The sequence below is a fragment of the Cololabis saira genome, chromosome 3 (assembly GCF_033807715.1).
Source record: "Cololabis saira isolate AMF1-May2022 chromosome 3, fColSai1.1, whole genome shotgun sequence".
Taxonomy (NCBI): domain Eukaryota; kingdom Metazoa; phylum Chordata; class Actinopteri; order Beloniformes; family Belonidae; genus Cololabis; species Cololabis saira.
Genome location: NC_084589.1, coordinates 55,148,209 through 55,168,565, shown reverse-complemented (window position 1 = coordinate 55,168,565; position 20,357 = coordinate 55,148,209). Strand labels below are relative to the sequence as shown.

The following is a 20,357-nucleotide window of genomic DNA, read 5'->3' as shown; positions in this document are numbered from 1 at the left end:
ACTTGAATTTTACAAAAAATACTAGTTAGGGGATTTAGGGATTTTGTTGTTGTTTTAAGCGTCAGAATGTCATGTGGTGCGACCGTCCGACCAGGACTCTTGTTTTGAAAACTTTTTTTTCAAATCACTCTAAATGTTTTAAATCAATCTTCTGCCCGATCTGGCAGCATTTCCTAAGTGTCTTGTAGTGTGTAAGATTGCAACACATTTTTATTTATATTTCCATCATAATATACAAACAAAGTTTGACTGATGACGTCCATTTTATGAAATATCGTTAAAAAAACAACCATTGTTGTATAATACTGAAAACTGCGAACCAGTACGTTACCTTGCTGAAGTCGACGCTGCTGTTCTCGCGGCTGCCGCCGTTAGCACGACCCTCATGTTTGCTGTCCAGGTTCCCGGGGGCCGACTGGGGCGACGCTAGCAGCCCTGCAGACAGGTTAGCGGGTCGGGGTTAGCATACGACTGGGGCGACGCTAGCAGCCCTGCAGACAGGTTAGCGAGTTTAGCATAAGACTGGGGCGACGCTAGCAGCCCTGCGGACAGTATAGCGGGGTTAGCATACGACAAGGGCGACGCTAGCAGCCCTACAGACAGGTTAGCAGGGTTAGCATACAACTAGGGCGATGCTAGCAGCCCTGCAGACAGGTTAGCAGGGTTAGCATAAGACTGGGGTGACGCTAGCAGCCCTGCAGACAGGTTAGTGGGGTTAGCATACGACTGGGGCGACGCTAGCAGCCCTGCAGACAGGTTAGTAGGGTTAGCATACGACTGGGGCGACGCTAGCAGCCCTGCAGACAGGTTAGCGGGGTTAGCATACGACTGGGGCGACGCTAGCAGCCCTACAGACAGGTTAGCAGGGTTAGCATACGACTAGGGCGATGCTAGCAGCCCTGCAGACAGGTTAGCAGGGTTAGCATACAACTGGGGCGACGCTAGCAGCCCTGCAGACAGGTTAGCGGGGTTAGCATACGAGTGGGGCGACGCTAGCAGCCCAGCAGACAGGTTAGTAGGGTTAGCATACGACTGGGGCGACGCTAGCCGACCTACGGACAGGTTAGCGGGGTTAGCATACGACTGGGGTGACGCTAGCAGCCCTGCAGACAGGTTAGCGGGGTTAGCATACGACTGGGGCGAGGCTAGCAGCCCTGCAGACAGGTTAGCGGGGTTAGCATACGACTGGGGCGACGCTAGCAGCCCTGCAGACAGGTTAGTAGGGTTAGCATACGACTGGGGCGACGCTAGCAGCCCTGCAGACAGGTTAGCGGGGTTAGCATACGACTGGGGCGACGCTAGCAGCCCTGCAGACAGGTTAGCGGGGTTAGCATATGACTGGGACGATGCTAGCAGCCCTGCAGACAGGTTAGCAGGGTTAGCATACAACTGGGGCGACTCTAGCAGCGCTGCAGACAGGTTAGCAGGGTTAGCACACGACTGGGGCGACGCTAGCAGACCTGCAGACAGGTTAGCAGGTTTAGCATACGACTGGGGCGACGCTAGCAGCCCTGCGGACAGGTTAGCAGGGTTAGCACACGACTTGGGCGACGCTAGCAGACCTGCAGACAGGTTAGCAGGTTTAGCATACGACTGGGGCGACGCTAGCAGCCCTGCGGACAGGTTAGCGTTGTTAGCATACGACTGGGGCGACGCTAGCAGACCTGCGGACAGGTTAGCAGGGTTAGCATACCACTGGGGCGACGCTAGCAGCCCTGCAGACAGGTTAGCGGGGTTAGCATATGACTGGGACGATGCTAGCAGCCCTGCAGACAGGTTAGCAGGGTTAGCATACAACTGGGGCGACTCTAGCAGCGCTGCAGACAGGTTAGCAGGGTTAGCACACGACTGGGGCGACGCTAGCAGACCTGCAGACAGGTTAGCAGGTTTAGCATACGACTGGGGCGACGCTAGCAGCCCTGCGGACAGGTTAGCAGGGTTAGCACACGACTGGGGCGACGCTAGCAGACCTGCAGACAGGTTAGCAGGTTTAGCATACGACTGGGGCGACGCTAGCAGCCCTGCGGACAGGTTAGCGTTGTTAGCACACGACTGGGGCGACGCTAGCAGACCTGCAGACAGGTTAGCAGGGTTAGCACACGACTGGGGCGACGCTAGCAGACCTGCAGACAGGTTAGCAGGTTTAGCATACGACTGGGGCGACGCTAGCAGCCCTGCGGACAGGTTAGCAGGGTTAGCACACGACTGGGGCGACGCTAGCAGACCTGCAGACAGGTTAGCAGGTTTAGCATACGACTGGGGCGACGCTAGCAGCCCTGCGGACAGGTTAGCGTTGTTAGCATACGACTGGGGCGACGCTAGCAGACCTGCGGACAGGTTAGCAGGGTTAGCATACGACTGGGGCGACGCTAGCAGCCCTGCAGACAGGTTAGCGGGTCGGGGTTAGCATACGACTGGGGCGACGCTAGCAGCCCTGCAGACAGGTTAGCGGGTCGGGGTTAGCATACGACTGGGGTGACGCTAGCAGCCCTGCAGACAGGTTAGCGAGTTTAGCATAAGACTGGGGCGACGCTAGCAGCCCTGCGGACAGTATAGCGGGGTTAGCATACGACAAGGGCGACGCTAGCAGCCCTACAGACAGGTTAGCAGGGTTAGCATACGACAAGGGCGATGCTAGCAGCCCTGCAGACAGGTTAGCAGGGTTAGCGTACAGAACCAGTTTACCAGAGCCGGCTAACGTTAGCCATAACATGTTTACATTCCTAGTTTATTAGAGTTTGCTAACTTTAATCTTAACTTGTTTAAGTTACTAGTTTACTAGAACGGGCTAACTTTAGCCGTAACCGTCAAAAAAATTCCCGTTGATGATGTTTTTGTGTAAAACTGATTTATGATTCTGTGTTAAATCCATGCACAACGTATGTGAAGGAAGGAAGGAAGGAAGGAAGGAAGGAAGAAAGAAAGAAAGAAAGAAAGAAAGAAAGAAAGAAAGAAAGAAAGAAAGAAAGAAAGAAAGAAAGAAAGAAAGAAAGAAAGAAAGAAAGAAAGAAAGAAAGAAAGAAAGAAAGAAAGAAATACAAAAGAACCTTTTCTGCAGACGCTAACCTGTCTGCAGAATACAAAAAGGTGCCCCCAAAAATCTAAATCTTGGCTCACCAAGGGTCTAAAGAAATCAATAAGAAAAAAGCATAAACTTTATAAAACATACCTAACCAGCCCATCTCCACTGAATTTTAAGTCTTATTCCTCTTATAGGAACAAACTTCATCATCTCCTCCGAATTGCTAAGAGACAACATTATGAAACTAAATTTACTGAGTCTGGTAATAATATGAAGTCAACTTGGTCAATTATCAATGAGATCATGAAAAAAACTCCTCCCAATAAAATATCATGTGATGAATTTCAAGTGGGACTGGAAAGTAAGTTAGTAACTGACCCTGTAGAAATTGCTGATGGATTTAATGATTTTTTTGTTAACATTGGACCCTCACTTGCTGCCAGTATACCTCATAGTTCTATAACACTTCCTGAAATACAGGCTCCTCCTAAACCTTTCAGGTTCAAGATGATTGGGCAAGCTGAGCTTGAGGACATTGTGACCAAACTCAAACCTAAAGGAGCTGGTCATGATGGACTGAAGCCTAGTCTTCTCAAGAAATGCTTGCCTGCCATTACAAAACCTCTTCTTCACATATTGAATTGCTCACTTGCTACAGGTCGTTGTCCTGACCAGTTCAAATGGGCCAGAGTCATCCCAGTACACAAATCTGATGAAAAGTGTAAGTACTCAAATTATAGACCAATATCCATTTTGCCTTGTTTGGCCAAAGTACTTGAAAGAATTGTGTACAATAGACTAACAGAGTATTTAAATGAATCCAATCTCCTCTATTCTCATCAATATGGATTTAGAGAAAAACACTCCACCGCGATGGCTCTGGTTCAACTAATTGATAGATTTTCAACGGCATTGGATAATAATGAATTTACTATTGGGGTTTTTATAGACCTGTCCAAAGCCTTCGATACCGTTGATCATAGTCTTCTGGTTAAAAAATTGCAGATGTATGGTATTGGGGAAATAGAGCTTCAATGGTTCTGTGACTATCTGAACAACCGTAAACAGTTTGTTTCTTGGAATGGTTTTGATTCTAGCTATAGGAAGTTAACATGTGGTTTGCCGCAAGGATCCATTCTTGGTCCTTTGCTTTTTATTATTTATGTAAATGATTTATATCTGGTTTCAAAAAGCATGTTTTTTGTCAATTTTGCTGATGATACGAATATGTTTATGTCGAATCGAAGTTATGAAGACCTAATTACTCAAACAAATGTTCAACTTACAAAAGTTAATCTTTGGTTCCAAAAAAATAAATTATCTCTAAATATTAAAAAAACTTCATACATGTTAGTCGTACCAAAAAATAAGAAAAAGATTCCTTATGATAAAGATGTCTACATATTCAATCATTCTCTTATTAGAGTGCAATATGCCAAGTTTTTGGGTATTTATATTGATGAAAAATTAAATTGGAAAAAACATGTATTATTCATCTGTAACAAAGTTGCTAAGAACATTGGTGTCATCAGCAGGATAAGACATGTTTTACCCAGAAAAATCCTTATATCACTTTATTATACTTTAATATATCCTTTTCTCACTTATTGCAATCTTGTATGGGCAAGCACTTACAAAACAAACCTCAAACACCTTGTTACTTTACAGAAACGATTTGTTAGAATGGTTACATACTCTGAGCCACATGCAAGTTCAGGTCCACTATTTCAAGAACTTAATTTCATGAATGTCTATGATATCAATGTGTATCAGATTTGTTTATTTGTGTTTCAGCATAGAATGAATATTTTACCTTGTAGTTTCTCTCACATATTTATGTCCGTCTGTCACACACACATCAACACTACATTTAACAATCATAACAAAATAAAACACAGGAAACATTAAGGCCAGCTAAATGTCTGTGGCAACAGGACCTGCTGCGTCTGTGCCAGATCTTTCTATGTGCCAGACAGCGGGGAGGACTCGGGCTGAACCTCCAGGTAGGGGTTGGGAATTGGGGATTAAAAGTTGCGTTCCGTATTGAACCAATACGGACATATTATTATGCTCTTATTTATTGATGTCATAATATACAGGTGGAGGTCGGAAAATTTAAATATATTGCAAAATTTCCTTCGTAGTAAATTTAACTAAAGGTGAAACAAATATATTATTTCCCACTACATGCAAAGTGAGATATTTCAAGCCTTTATTTGTTATAATTTTGGTGATTATGGCTCACAGTTTATGAAAACCCCAAATAAAAAATAAATTAGAGAATATTTTATGAAATCAATAAACAATTCCATCATCAAAATTATAACAAATAAAGGTTTAACACATCTTGCTTTGCATGTAATAAGACTAGGTAATATATTAGTTTCACCTTTTAAGTTGAATTATTGAAATAAATGAACTTTTACACCAAATTCTAGTTGAATTATTGAAATAAATTAACTTTTACACCATATTCTAGTTGAATTATTGAAATAAATTAACTTTTACACCATATTCTAGTTGAATTATTGAAATAAATTAACTTTTACACCATATTCTAGTTGAATTATTGAAATAAATTAACTTTTACACCATATTCTAGTTGAATTATTGAAATAAATTAACTTTTACACCATATTCTAGTTGAATTATTGAAATAAATTAACTTTTACACCAAATTCTAGTTGAATTATTGAAATAAATTAACTTTTACACCATATTCTAGTTGAATTATTGAAATAAATTAACTTTTACACCAAATTCTAGTTGAATTATTGAAATACATTAACTTTTACACCATATTCTTTACCTGTAGGCTATATTTTACATCTTGTGGACATACGTAGCATAAGAGGATATTTCAGCTGCTATATGGTTGTCTGTCTGTACAGTCATGCAAGTTCAATGCTATTAAAGCACTTTAAACTTTAAATCAAAGCATTTTGTTTTTTCATATAAAATAAACACATTTTTATGCAGTTTAGAAGTTTTGGGGCTTTTTTTTTTGCTCCTGCGCTGCTGAAATCAGGGCGTCCCTTATTTCTATTTCTGAAGGGTGGCGACCCTAGTCGCAGGTGTTTGGTCTCTCGGGTCCGCAGACGTTGCTGATATTTGAGGTTTGAGGTTTGACAGGAACCACACGAGTACGAGTTTCTGTTCAGCAGATTCTGTGTTTTCCTCCTGAAAAGTTTATAATCTCTAAATTCTTGCAGACAGTCCAAGAGTCCGTACGTGACAGCTGCAGCGTTGGACGCTAACACGTTTGGACGGACAAACTGCAGCAACATCTGCAGGTTCAACAACATCCGCGTCAGCAGGATTCCTGCACCGGGAGTCCCGGCCGGTTATTAAAGCGCTGACTCGTCCCGGCCGGTTATTAACCGTCTCGGCTCAGCGGCTAACGCTAACGCTGACAACAGGAAACAGAAAACAACAGCTGTAAATCAGTCCCGGAGCTAGACGCTATTCCTCCACCGCCGTCGTCCCAACTCCAACGTCTGGTCAACGCACAAAGAACACAGTTACATGAGGTTTTTTAATCCGGAATTAATTATTCTGAATTAAATAATTCAGAATTAAACTATTTTCCTTGGAGTTTTCATGGAAATAGTAATTCTGAACTGAGGTTTCCATGGAAACACGTTTGATGGTCTTTCTCCAATTCCTCTCCAGGTCTGGGGGTTGGGAAGGTTCTGATTGGATAGGATTTTGAGAAAAAAGTCTAAATATTGAGAAAAAAGTCGAAATGTCGAGAAGAAACTTGAATTGTCAAGATTAATGTTGAAGTACAATTTCGAGAAAAAAGTGGAAATGTTGAGAAAAAAAGTCGAAATGTCGAGACGAAAGACAAAATTTTGTGAATAAATAAATAAAGTTGAAATGGCAACGATTACATGAGGTTTTTTAATTCAGAATTAATTATTCTGAATTAATTAATTGTTTTAGTTTTTTTTTTTATTACGTTTATTGGAAAGTTTGTCTTTTTTTAATTGCGGAATTTGTCTTTTTGTTTTTTTTATTATTACATTAATTGAAATGTGATTTCTTAGGAAAAGGGACAGATAAAATAAGCTTAGTCTTCTTTCTGTTCCCTTTCATTGAAAGAAAGATATTTTAATTGTATTATATATATATATATGTCCCAATAGTGGGCGTGTCCATAAAGTGGGCGTATCCATAAAGTGGGGGTATCTCTAGCGTAGGTGTGTCCCTGTAGTGGGCGTGTCTCTAAAGTGGGCGTGTCCCTAAAGTGGGCGTGTCCCTAAAGTGGGCGTGCCTCACCGTTGCGCTCCAGCAGGTGCGGGTCCGAGTGCTTCTTGCCGATGTCGGCGAAGGATCGGACCAGCGGGATCCGGTTGCTCAGCTTCTTCTCGTTCTGGTGGTGGTGACGTTTCAACATGGCCGCCCTCACCTGGTCCCGGAGGGCGTGGTCCAGCTGGCCCGACGCCACCAGGCTGTCAATCAGCATGTCTGTGGGCGGAGCATAACCATGCTGTCAATCACCATGTCTGTGGGCGGAGCACAGCTGTCAATCACCACGTCTGTGGGCGGAGCCACAGCTGTCAATCACCCTGTCTGTGGGCAGAGCACAGCTGTCAATCAGCATGTCTGTGGGCAGAGCACAGCTGTCAATCAGCATGTCTGTGGGCGGAGCATAACCACGCTGTCAATCAGCATGTCTGTGGGCGGAGCATAACCACGCTGTCAATCACCATGTCTGTGGGCGGAGCCACAGCTGTCAATCACCCTGTCTGTGGGCGGAGCCACAGCTGTCAATCACCCTGTCTGTGGGCCGAGCACAGCTGTCAATCACCATGTCTGTGGGCGGAGTCACAGCTGTCAATCAGCATGTCTGTGGGCGGAGCCACAGCTGTCAATCAGCATGTCTGTGGGCGGAGCACAGCTGTCAATCACCGTGTCTGTGGGCGGAGCCACAGCTGTCAATCACCACGTCTGTGGGCGGAGCCACAGCTGTCAATCAGCATGTCTGTGGGCGGAGCCACAGCTGTCAATCACCACGTCTGTGGGCGGAGCCACAGCTGTCAATCAGCATGTCTGTGGGCGGAGTCACAGCTGTCAATCACCACGTCTGTGGGCGGAACCACAGAGATAGAATAACCCACAACACAGCAACGGTTACCATGGTTACCATGGTTACCATGGTTACCATGATTACAGAATAACGGAAAGTAACGATTACAAGTACCGCTAGGCTAAGACAAAACGAAGAGGGAGCTTGTCTGTACGCAGTGGTCTGAAGAGCAGCTAAGCTAGCATCTAAGCTAGCAGCTAAGCTAGCTTCCAATATGGCTTGATGACGTCAAGACGACCAAGGCCTATTAGCGGGTTAGAGGTTTAGCTACCTGCTATCTCCTCCATCGCTCCTCATGTCCAGCAGCACTGTTCCGTTAGCTGGGTAGCGGAGCCCCTCCCCCCCTGATTAGCGGGTCAGCAGGTTAGCGTGTTAGCGGGTTAGCTACCTGCTATCTCGTCCATCCCTCCGGCCCTCATGTCCAGCAGCACCGTTCCTTTAGCGGGTTAGCGGAGCCCCCCCCCCCTGATTAGCGGGTCAGCAGGTTAGCGTGTTAGCGGGTTAGCTACCTGCTATCTCGTCCATCCCTCCGGCCCTCATGTCCAGCAGCACCGTTCCGTTAGCGGGTTAACGGAGCCCCTCCCCCCCTTGATTAGCGGGTCAGCAGGTTAGCGTGTTAGCGTGTTAGCGGGTTAGCTACCTGCTATCTCCTCCATCGCCCCTCATGTCCAGCAGCACCGTTCCGTTAGCGGGTTAACGGAGCCCCTCCCCCCCTTGATTAGCGGGTCAGCAGGTTAGCGTGTTAGCGGGTTAGCAGGTTAGCTACCTGCTATCTCGTCCATCCCTCCGGCCCTCATGTCCAGCAGCACCGTTCCTTTAGCGGGTTAGCGGAGCCCCCCCCCCCTGATTAGCGGGTCAGCAGGTTAGCGTGTTAGCGGGTTAGCGTGTTAGCTACCTGCTATCTCGTCCATCCCTCCAGCCCTCATGTCCAGCAGCACCGTTCCGTTAGTGGGTTAGCCCCTCTGCCACCCTGGTTAGCAGGTCAGCGGGTTAGCGGGTTAGCTACCTGCTATCTCGTCCATCCCTCCGGCCCTCATGTCCAGCAGCACCGTTCCGTTCAGGATGCAGGATCGCAGCTCAAACAGACTGTGCAGCGACAGAGTCGCTACGTAAGGTTTACTCCAGCGGTCGCCGCCGTCCTCCACGTCCTCCTCAAACTTTAACCACCTACAAATACAAATATATATATATAAATACACATAAATACACACACCGCCGTCCTCCACGTCCTCCTCAAACTTTAACCACCTAGGGCCCGATTTACTAAGATCCTAAATAAAGAGTAATAAATTGCGTGTGCACTGAAAAAGTTTGCGCGTGCTGTTGTTGCGTGGTTTGCGGGTGATCAACTAAGATTGCGTGCGCAATTGATAACAAACAATTGATATGCAAACAGCAGTATTTAAATGAGGTGTTGTGCGTCTTACGGTTTGCGAGCGCAAAATGAAATTTGACGAGTTGGAGTTAGAGATATTAGTGGAAGAGGCAAATTGTTGTGCCGTATTCAGCACCCCTGCCGTGAAAAGCACCCCCTCGTATATTCAATGATAAGTAGACCAAGAAAAAAAACAATATATTTATATATACACACTCACACAAACACATACTTAGGAGTTTATATTATATATATTTACAAATATTATGGAAGACAAAACAGTAAGCAGGCTATTAATTAATGACATCAATAACCATTTACCTGATTTTTGTTATCTGTGACTGTGATTGTGGGAAAGTATGACTATTGTGGAATCCATGAGCGCATTTAAACATGAATCATTAACACAAAACTGGACGCTAAACAGAACGTGACACAGAATGAGAATATCATTTTTGTCAGACGAGGGGGTGATTTTCACGGCAGGGGTGCTGAATACGGCACAACACCGGGGTATGACTGCAGAACATGTATAGGCGCACAATGAGAAACACTTTTTTCTCCGTGAAAACACGTGATTTATTTATTATCACAAATAAAAAAATGAATGTGCCTCCTGTGGCAACCTTTTGCTGAATAATACTCGATTTAACATTCAAATAAAATATTTCTCCTTTTGCATGTGGAGAATCCTCACCACAAGTTGAGCCATCCCCACCCCAGTCCTCAAATCAGGCACCAACGAGCCTCCCTGCGTAATGCTGGGCAGATTAGCACCTTCCTTTCGAACGTATTAAATACAGACGCAATCACAATCCCCGCAAAAACTTTCAAGCTTGGTAAATCTCATTGCGCGTGGTAAATGGACATATTTGCATTTTCCCCTCCCAGTATTTAGCTATTTCTGGCGGGTACGCCCCATATTGATTATTCATCAGGGCAAAAGTACTAAATGAACAGCGTGTGCTATTTTGCTCATTTGAGAGACGCAGTCCTCTTTGCACGCCGTTAGTAGATCAGCTGTTAGTAGATCAGCTGTTAGTAGATCAGCTGGCACTTTGGTTTGCGGGTGCTGTCAAGTTTGCACACGTTTTTACACACGCAAACCTTTAGTAAATCAGGCCCTTAGAGTACAAATATTTATATAAACACGCACATATATACACGTATGAATACACATTTATACATTTATACACACACACACAGGCCAGAGCCTCAGGAGCTGCTGACCTTTAGCTCCGCCCCCTCTAGCCCCGCCCACTCCCCTCTTTAGCCCCGCCCCCTGTCCTCACCGGGCCGTCTCCCTCCACTCCGTCTCGTCTCCGTCCCTGAAGTCCAGCTCGTCCAGCTCCGTGAACAGATGGTGGGGGACGTGCTGCTCGTCCTCGTCCTCCGTCCCCAGGATGAACCGGACGCGCTGGGACGGCGTGTCTGAGGACGAGAGGACGGGGGACATGAGGACATCAGGGGACATGAGGACATCAGGGGACATGAGGACATCAGAGGACATGAGGACATGAGGACATGAGGACATCAGAGGACATGAGGACATCAGGGGACATGAGGACATGAGGACATGTCTCACTGAGTACAAGGACACGTCCCACCCTCTGTCTCACTTCCTGTCTCACTGACCGTCTCACCACTCACGACTGTCTCCGTCTCACCGACTGTCCCCGTCCCCGTCTCTCACCGTAAGCGGGGGACTCCTCGTCCTCGTCCTCCCGGTCCAGGCGTCCCCGGCGTCTCCGGTGGTGTCGGTGTCCTCGGTGACGGTGTCTCCTCCGGGTCTGGCGTCCCAGAGGGACGTGGACGCCCACGTAGACGGCCCTGTGGCCTGAGGACAGAAGACGAGGACAGGTTAGCTAACGTCTGTCCCAAGCTAAGCTAACATATCTGTCCATCAAACGTCCTGGAAACAGCTGATGTGCGTGCGTGCGTGCGTGCGTGCGTGCGTGCGTGCGTGCGTGCGTGCGTGCGTGCGTGCGTGCGTGCGTGCGTGCGTGCGTGCGTGCGTGCGTGCGTGCGTATGTGCGTGCGTGCGTGCGTGCTATGAAGTTCCATACGAGTCATAATGCGTGCGCAGCTGTCGACTGAGCGTGTCACTCGCGCGTGCTTTGACGCCTGTGCAGCAAAGCAACGGGTAACATGTAATGTAGTTTCCCCATTGATTTATAACGGTCACGCGTGTACGCGCACGTTCATGCGTAATGACTGCTGCACACGCGTGATCACAGTACGCGTAGTGACTACGTGTAACATTTACATGTTTTTTGCGAATGCACGCATGAACGCACGCATGAAGATGATAGAACATTTTAGTTACACGTGCGTGACAGTGACAGACAGACGTGCACACGCTGTTAGTGTAGAACGCAGCTTTTTGTTACGTGTGATGTAGTCTGCGTACGTAACAACGCACGCACGTGTAACAAAATTCTCTATGTTATTCACGCGTGCACACACACGCTGCTGCGCGCGGCTCCTCTATTAAAGACGCTAATAGGACTTCATATGTGTGTGTGCGTGCGTGCGTATGTGTGTGAGTGCGTGTGTGTGTGTGCGTGAGTGTGTATATGTGTGTGTGTGTGTATATGTGTGCGTGCGTGCGTGCGTGCGTGTATTAACTTACTCTCCAGTTCCTCCTTCTCAAAGTTGGTGTGGAGAGTTGAGCTGGTCTTTCCCTGATCCAGGACGGCCTCGTCATCGTTGCCCTGGAGACGGAAACACACAGACATATATTTATATATATATGAATAATATATATATATATATATATACATATATATATATATATATATATATATATATATATATATATATATATATATATATATATACATATATATATATATATATATATATATATATATATATATATATATATATATATATATATATATATATATATATATGTATATATATGTATATACAGCAGCGAGAGGAGACAAATGGGCAGTAGGACCATGTCAGCATTTCCCGAAATTTTCTAGTTGTTGTCGTTGTTCCAGGTGTCCAGGTGTCCTACTAGGGAACCAGGTCCCCCTGGACCGGTTCCAGGAGCAGAAACGTACCAGCCTGGTTCTGCTGGTTCTGGAAGTCCTCCGGCCGGTGATGCCCCCCCAGAAATCCCCCATGAGGACTTGGACCAGGGACCCGGGTCGGGTTAGCGGGTTAGCGGGTTAGCGGGTTAGCGACTCAACAACACGCTCCGTTAGACCCCAACGAGACCCAGAGAGAGTCCAGGACCAGAGAGAGTCCAGGATCAGAGAGACCAGGACCAGGATCTGAGACTGGGCTCCAGTCAGCTCCACTTTTATAGCCGAGGTGTCGCATCACTGAGCAGCGGGACCGGAGAACCGGAGGTCTGAAGGTCCAGAGGTCTGCAGGTCTGCAGACGCAGCACCAACGAGGGGGGGGGTTGGGGGCCGGGTTAGGGGCGGGGCCTCAGGGGGGGGGTTAGGGGCCGGGTCTCAGGGGGGGGTTGGGGGCGGGGCCTCAGGGGGGGTTGGGAGCAGGACTCGGCCCCCTTTGTCCTCCAGGTGCGTCTTAATCCCGGTGACGGAGACGCTGATTGTCCGACCGTGAGACACAGGAAGACCGAGTAAACCTGATTATGGACCGGAGAGGTGGGGTTTCACGCCCCCCCCCCTAACATATTTCAATCACTAACGAGTGTGAAAGTAAACGTGGTTTCACCAGGAACCTGAAGAAGCAGAACTGGAACTAAACCTTCTGGATTCATGTCAAACCTCAAACACACTTTTCTCAGAAACTCCCGTCACCATGAACGAACATGTTTCAGTTGACAGACGCAACAACAACAACAATAACAACAACAACAACAACATTTACCACTGAACTTCAGTTTAGTTTGTTGAATAAACGACTAACGAGGAACTTTTCTCCCAGAATGCCCTGCAGACGTTGAGCCAACGAGGAGAAAAACTGGTCTTGGTTCCTGGTCCAGGTCAGGTCGTTTTGCGTGCGTTTTTTTGTGCGTTTTGTCGTGCGTTCGTGCGTTTTTGCGTGCGTTCTTTCGTGCGTTTTTGCGTGCGTGCGTTCGTTTTGCGTGCGTTTTTTCGTGCGTTTTTTCGTAGTTTTTTCTTGCGTTTTTGTGTGCGTGCATTCGTTTTGCGTAAATTTTTTCGTACGTTTTTGCGTGCGTTTTTTTGTACGTTTTTTTTTCTTGCGTTTTTGCGTGCGTGCATTCGTTTTGCGTGCATTTTTTCGTACGTTTTTGCGTGCGTTCATGCGTTTTTTTGTGCGTTTTTGCGTGCGTGCATTCGTTTTGCGTGCATTTCTTCGTGCGTTTTTTCGTGCGTTTTCGACATTTCCACTTTTTTCACAAAATTTCACCTTTTTCTCAAAATTTCGAGTTTTTTCTCAAAATTTTGACTTTTTTTTTCCCTACCTGTCCAGGTAAACATGTCTCTACCAGGATCAAGACCAGGACCTGGACCAGGACCACAACAACAACCACAACAACCCTGGCAGCTTCCTGGGGGGGGCATTTCCCATCAGCTCCGTGTGTCCCGTCACCATAGTAACCAAGGAGCAGCTTCCTGGTCACCATGGTGACCAAGGAGCAGCTTCCTGGTCACCATGGTGACCAAGGAGCAGCGTCCTGGTCACCATGGTAACCAAGGAACAGCTTCCTGGTCACCATGGTGACCAAGGAGCAGCGTCCTGGTCACCATGGTAACCAGGACGCTGCTCCTTGGTTACCATGGTGACCTCGGCTGGACCAAAGCCACTTCAGCCTCCAGATGTTTTTCACAGCTGGCGACCGGTCAAGGGATAAACAGACCCGGGACCCCCGCCGAACCCTCGATTGTACACTTATACACTTTTATTCACACTTTTACACCGACTCGTTAAATGTAAATAAAGTCTAAAGCAGCAGAACCGAGCCTGGTTCTGCCGGGGCTTTGAGTCCCGGGACGGACTGCGGGAGCCGCTAAATAAAACCCCCAAAGTTTATCAAATAAACTCATTTCCGCTGGGTAAAACTACGCCGATGTGGAGTTCGGGTGTCTGCGGGTCCGAACCCGCCTGAAGGTTCGGGTTCGGCGGTACCAGGACCGAGCCGCGGGTCACCGAACCGGGAATCCACCGATTTCCGGGGCGAGTTCGGCTGCGATGGTTGTTCCACTTCACTTCACTTCCTGGCTCAGTGTGGTTCTGCCTGGGACTCGAACCCGGAACCCGGAGCAGGAGCCGGGTCCGGGTCCGGGTCCGGGTCCGGGTCCGGGTCCAGGTCCCGGGTCCGGGTCCGGGACTCACCGACGGGAGGAGCCTCATCTGCTCGAACCGACGCTCCTCCATCTTCTTCTTCTCCCCTGGAACAGCGCGTCTCCGCCGCTACTTTACTACACTTTATTATATAAATAAATATATGTAACATGTAAATACTCAGAGACGGGAGGGGAAGTGGGCGGGGCCTCATCAGTTACTCAGGTTTATAGTTACCTGTTACTCAACTGAATGTTTCAGGTCAGATAAACACAACCTTTTACACTTTTTACCATTTTTATTCTCTTAAAACTCTAAAAAGTCGAAATGTCGAGAAAAAAGTCGAAATGTTATGAGAATAAAGTCGTAAAATTATGAGAATAAAGTCATAATGTTACGAGAATAAGTCTTAATATTATGAGAATAAAGTCGTAAAATTATGAGAATAAAGTCGTAAAATTATGAGAATAAAGTCGTAAAATTACGAGAATAAAGTCATAATGTTACGAGAATAAGTCTTAATATTATGAGAATAAAGTCGTAAAATTATGAGAATAAAGCCGTAACATTATGAGAATAAAGTCGTAATATTACGAGAATAAAGTCGTAATATTACAAGAATAAAGTCGTAAAATTATGAGAATAAAGTCGTAAAATTATGAGAATAAAGTCGTAAAATTACGAGAATAAAGTCGTAAAATTACGAGAATAAAGTCGTAATATTACGAGAATAAGTCGTAAAATTACAAGAATAAAGTCGTAAAATTATGAGAATAAAGTCGTAATATTATGAGAATAAAGTCGTAATGTTACAAGAATAAAGTTGTAATATTATGAGAATAAAGTCGTAATATTATGAGAATAAAGTCGTAATGTTACAAGAATAAAGTTGTAATATTATGAGAATAAAGTCGTAATATTATGAGAATAAAGTCGTAATGTTACAAGAATAAAGTCGTAATATTATGAGAATAAAGTCGTAACGTTACGAGAATAAAGTCGTAATATTATGAGAATAAAGTTGTAATATTATGTGGATAAAGTCGTAAAATTATGAGAATAAAGTCGTAAAATTACGAGAATAAAGTCATAATATTTCGAGAATAAAGTCGTAATATTATGAGAATAATGTCTTAATATTATGAGAATAACTCGTCGTTTTACTCATAAAATGTTGAGATTAATGTTAAAATACAATGTCAATAATGAAGTCGAAATTTCGCCTTTTTTCTCAATATTTCAACTTTTTTCTCGAAATTGTACTTCAACATTAATCTCGACATTTCAAATTTTTTTCGACTTTTTTCTGCATAATGAAAAAAAAATCCTCCTCCTCTAAAATATTATCTTTATTTTTCTCCTTCCCTGATACTCTTCCGTAAACCCACAGATACTAGTTATTATTTAAATTTAAGACACAATTTTACAACAGTTTATTATATAAATAAATATATGTAACATGTAAATACTCATCCCCAAGCCCCGCCCCTTTTACCCGCTCTCATGTGACGTGTCTCTGTTTGAACCAATGGGAGAGGCGGGAGGGGAAGTGGGCGGGGCCTCGTCAGTTATTCAGGTTTATCTTACCTGTTACTGAATGTAGGTCAGATAAACACACAACTTTATACTCTTTTCACCCTTTTAATTATTATTAATAGTTTTTTTACGGCAGTTGATACTCCACCTTCTCTGAAACGTAAGAAAATAGATGTGTTGCTTGACTGCGTTGTAACACAAATGTAGACTTGTTTGTTCTTAAACTTGTTTATTTTCCATGAAAACATTTGAACCAAAAAATAACTCAAATGATAAAAATCGCAGCAAAAAAATACTTAATTCATTATTAAATAATAATAATAATAACAATAATAATAATAAAGTACAATAACAATATTATTATTAATAATAATAATAATAATAATAATAATAATAATAATAATAATAATAATAATAATAATAATAATTTTATTATTAATAAGAATAGAAAGAAATAGAAGAAAAAAAAATTCTGGATCTAAAGTTCAAACCGCTAGAGGCCGCCAAAGCAGCTTCATTCATTATATAGCAGTCAGTTTAGCCAATGGCTGGCCGTCTTCCAGGCGTCGCGTTAGCGCGCTAGCAGCCTACTGAAGGAAACAGCAGTTCGGACGGGAACCGGGTTTTTACTCCTTACTGGCGTAGCGACGGCATAGCGACGGCATAAAATTAGACATTTTAACTAGAAATAAGACAAATATTCTTGTTAAGATGGTGAGTTTTTGCAGTGATCCATGTTACTTATCCTGTGAAGGACAGAGTCATATTGATAAGTTCAGAAAAGTGTTTTTTATTGTTGTGTTTTGATGTATTTGATGTAAGCCCAGTGGATATTTAAAGCTTACAGAAGGCTGCATTTAACTGCTGCTATGTCATTCCTGCAGTATTTCTGCAGCTGTTTTGGTCACTGCTATTATTTGTAATATATTATATTATTTGTAATCAGCACAAATTATCTGTCCCCATATGATCAAATCCACCATCCCCCCTGATTTTTTTTTTACAATTCGAGTACTGGTAACAACGGTATAGCGACAGCTTAGCAACAGTGTAGCGACGGCTTAGCGGCGTTACGTCATTGCAAACATCATTTACGTTGTTTGTTTATTGGACGAGCCAGATGTGGGCGGAGTCAGCGTCTGTCCTGCAGGTCCTGGCGCCCCCTGGTGTCCAGGAGGTCCCGGTTCTGCCCGGTTCGACCCGGTTCTGCCCGGTTCTGCCCGGTTCTGCCAGCCGGTCGCGGGTTCAGCCCAGCCGCTGCAGGCCCCTCCTCTGGTGGGCGGGGCTTAACGTCAGCAGCCTCCTCAGGTGAGACAGGAACAGGTGCTTCATGATGCTGGGAGGTTTAGACGCATCAGAGGATTCTGGGAGGTGAAGCCTATGAGGAGGAACCACAGAACACCATGAGTACCGCAGTAATAATAATAATAATAATAATAATAATAATAATAATAATAATAATAATAATAATAATAATAATAATAATAATGATAATAATAACTAGACACATCTTTCCCTGGAAATTTTGAAGTGCCACCGGACTACTGCCGGATGATTGCGATTTTGATGACATTTCCTGTATCAAACCATTCAAAAGTTATTGCAGAAAATAGGAACTATCACATATCGACCAATCAGAAGAAGGGGCGGGGCTAATTTGCAACAATGAAGGTCTGTGTGTGTGTGTGTGTGTGTGTGTGTGTGTGCGTGCGTGCGTGCGTGTGTGTGTGTGTGTGTGTGTGTGTGTGCGTGCGTGTGTGTGTGTGTATGTGTGAGTGTGTGCATGTATGCGTGCGTGTGTGTGTGTGTGTGTGTGTGCGTGCGTGCGTGCGTGCGTGCGTGTGCGTGTGCGTGTGCGCGTGTGTGCGTGCGCGCGTGCGTGCGTGCGTGCGCGTGCGTGTGCGTGTGTGTGTGTGTGCGTGCGTGTGTGTGTGTGGGGGGGGTATTTAATGGCCGCCACCATGAACCGGTTCCAGCCAGCCCCCGGGTCTGGCAGTCAGAAGGCACGCCGGTTCCCCCCAGTGTCCAGCCGCGGTACTGCAACAAAAAATCCCATGCGGCCCAGAAAGCTTTTTTCCCATAGAGCGCAATAGTAAAAGAGAAGCCTCTAAAACTGTTCACAGGAACCTCCAGCTGGAATCACCGGCAATTACTAATCTTTGTATTCTATATTTTTAAGTCATGGACTTTATATCCGTCAGAAATGTTTTATAACGGACAGAAAAGTCAAAGAAAAGTCTCTTTCTGGGCGTGACGTCACAGCCGTGTCCGTGCATTCCACGGATGTTTATATTAATATATATTATGTAATTATATTATATTAATACATTAATAATATATGTAATACTATACATGTAATAATATACATTAATTAAGATATTATATTAATACATATTATATTAATACTCGCGTCATTGCCCCGGGGCATGATGGGAGACCCCAGAGCATCATGGGAGGTGACTCAACTGCGCATGCTCTTTGGGCCGCATAATGCGGAAGTAAACCCGGAAGTCAGAGATTTTTTCAGCGTATGCGCTGGCTGAGCAGAATGCATTGAAATGAATGGGCGGCCATTTTTGACGTCCCATCCAGTTTTATAATACATCCATGGTTCCAGCTTCCCGGCCGCGGGGCTGCAGGACTGGGGGTCGGCTAAGGTCAAAGGTCAGGGTTCAGATTTGAGTCATGTGACCAGTTCTGGCTGAATGAGTCAGCAGCTGAACTCTGGTTGCCCCGGCAACAAGAACCTCGACATGAGGAACATTCCGGGTTGGCTGTGAGAAAAACCCAGATTTTGGCTTCTGACAAGTTCTCAAATCACTCCGATTTGTGATCAAACCGTAGCTCCTAGCAGAAAAACGAAAACATTGTGAGAGACACAGAAGCCGGCAGATTTTGACAATCTTAATTTTATTCAGATATTCCTTAAAATGAGTGAGTAAGCTCAGTGTGAAGACAGAGTGAGATTTTTTTGAAGAAAATATTTGATTACATTACAGCCAATGGGGACGGAGACAGGTATTGGCGCCGCTCTAGCCCCCCCGTTTAAATTTTGTGCATACCCCTTCTGTCAAAGTCACATTTTATGAATCCCAACACCTATGTCTACATTCTGACAAAAAATTATTTGTCTCCTTTTTACGGTTTGGCCGTGAGCTCGAGTTACAAATAAAAATTCTGGTTAGTTTTTCATTGTTTCCGCCACTCTACCAACCGACACCCGCACTCTAGGTTTGACAAAAAAGTGATTTCCAGTCCTCGCTTGTGTGCTCATATCTTGAAAAGTGTACATCTTAGGGAAAAACTGTTTGGGGTTTGGAGAGAGAAGATACGTTTTCCTCCGTTTTGAAGTTTGAATGATATTTCTACATGCAGGTATGAGAAAGTTAGGTGATTCAGAAAGGTGAATTTTGGCTTTTTTTTACCTCCTCCCATCCACAGTGTGACATTCCGCGCCATTCACATACATGGGAAAATCTCCCCATTAGTTTGGAAATCTGGAAATGTTTTTGCACTTCGTGCGAAACCTATTTGTGCAATCGCTCTGAAAATCCACAGGACTGTAGTTAAATTCAGGGCCTACAACTTTCTAAATCGGTTCAGAATTTTTCGAGTAACGTGTTGCGAGTGGTGAGGCCCCAAAGTTCTCCCAATGCGTTCCGGATGGCCCAAAAAGTGCACGTTTTCGCACGTTTCGCAAAAACGTGCACGCCAATCGCTAATAAAAGTCATATCACTTGATTCCCGATTAGGGCGCACGTTGCTACGTTTTTACGTTTTTACTTTTCTCGTTTTCTCAAAGCTGCGGGACTAGTTACGCGACAAAGTTTATACGGAAGAATAAATAATAAGCCTGAGCAAACGTCCTTGACCTTCATTGGTGAAAATTGCACACGGGGCCCGTTCATCCGTTCATCCGTTCATCCGTTCATCCGTTCATCCGTTCATCCGTTCATCCGTTCATCAGTTCATCCGTTCATCCGTTCATCAGTTCATCCGTTCATCCGTTCATCCGTTCATCCGTTCATCCGTTCATCCGTTCATCCGTTCATCCGTTCATCCGTTCATCAGTTCATCCGTTCATCCGTTCATCAGTT

At 44.9% G+C, this 20,357-nt stretch overlaps 1 protein-coding gene across 5 annotated transcripts in view; it reads right to left on the bottom strand.

Moving 5' to 3' along the window:
- LOC133440533 (sodium bicarbonate cotransporter 3-like) overlaps positions 1–14,862 on the bottom strand; it is a 47,697-nt gene extending 32,835 nt beyond the window's left edge. For 2 of the 5 annotated variants that reach the window (XM_061717817.1, XM_061717818.1), the window contains exons 1-7: positions 12,564–12,711; positions 12,122–12,203; positions 11,183–11,326; positions 10,782–10,920; positions 9,121–9,281; positions 7,304–7,492; positions 332–435 (exon numbers count right to left, since the gene is read on the bottom strand). In XM_061717817.1, the coding sequence (XP_061573801.1) occupies positions 332–435; positions 7,304–7,492; positions 9,121–9,281; positions 10,782–10,920; positions 11,183–11,326; positions 12,122–12,203; positions 12,564–12,626 (882 nt within the window). In that variant the 5' untranslated portion in view covers positions 12,627–12,711. Of the gene's footprint in view, positions 1–331; positions 436–7,303; positions 7,493–8,502; positions 8,546–8,623; positions 8,669–9,120; positions 9,282–10,781; positions 10,921–11,182; positions 11,327–12,121; positions 12,204–12,563; positions 12,712–14,775 lie in introns of those variants that run through there. The other 3 variants (XM_061717819.1, XM_061717821.1, XM_061717820.1) reach the window with 3 other exon arrangements.
- Positions 14,863–20,357: the final 5,495 nt, after the last annotated feature.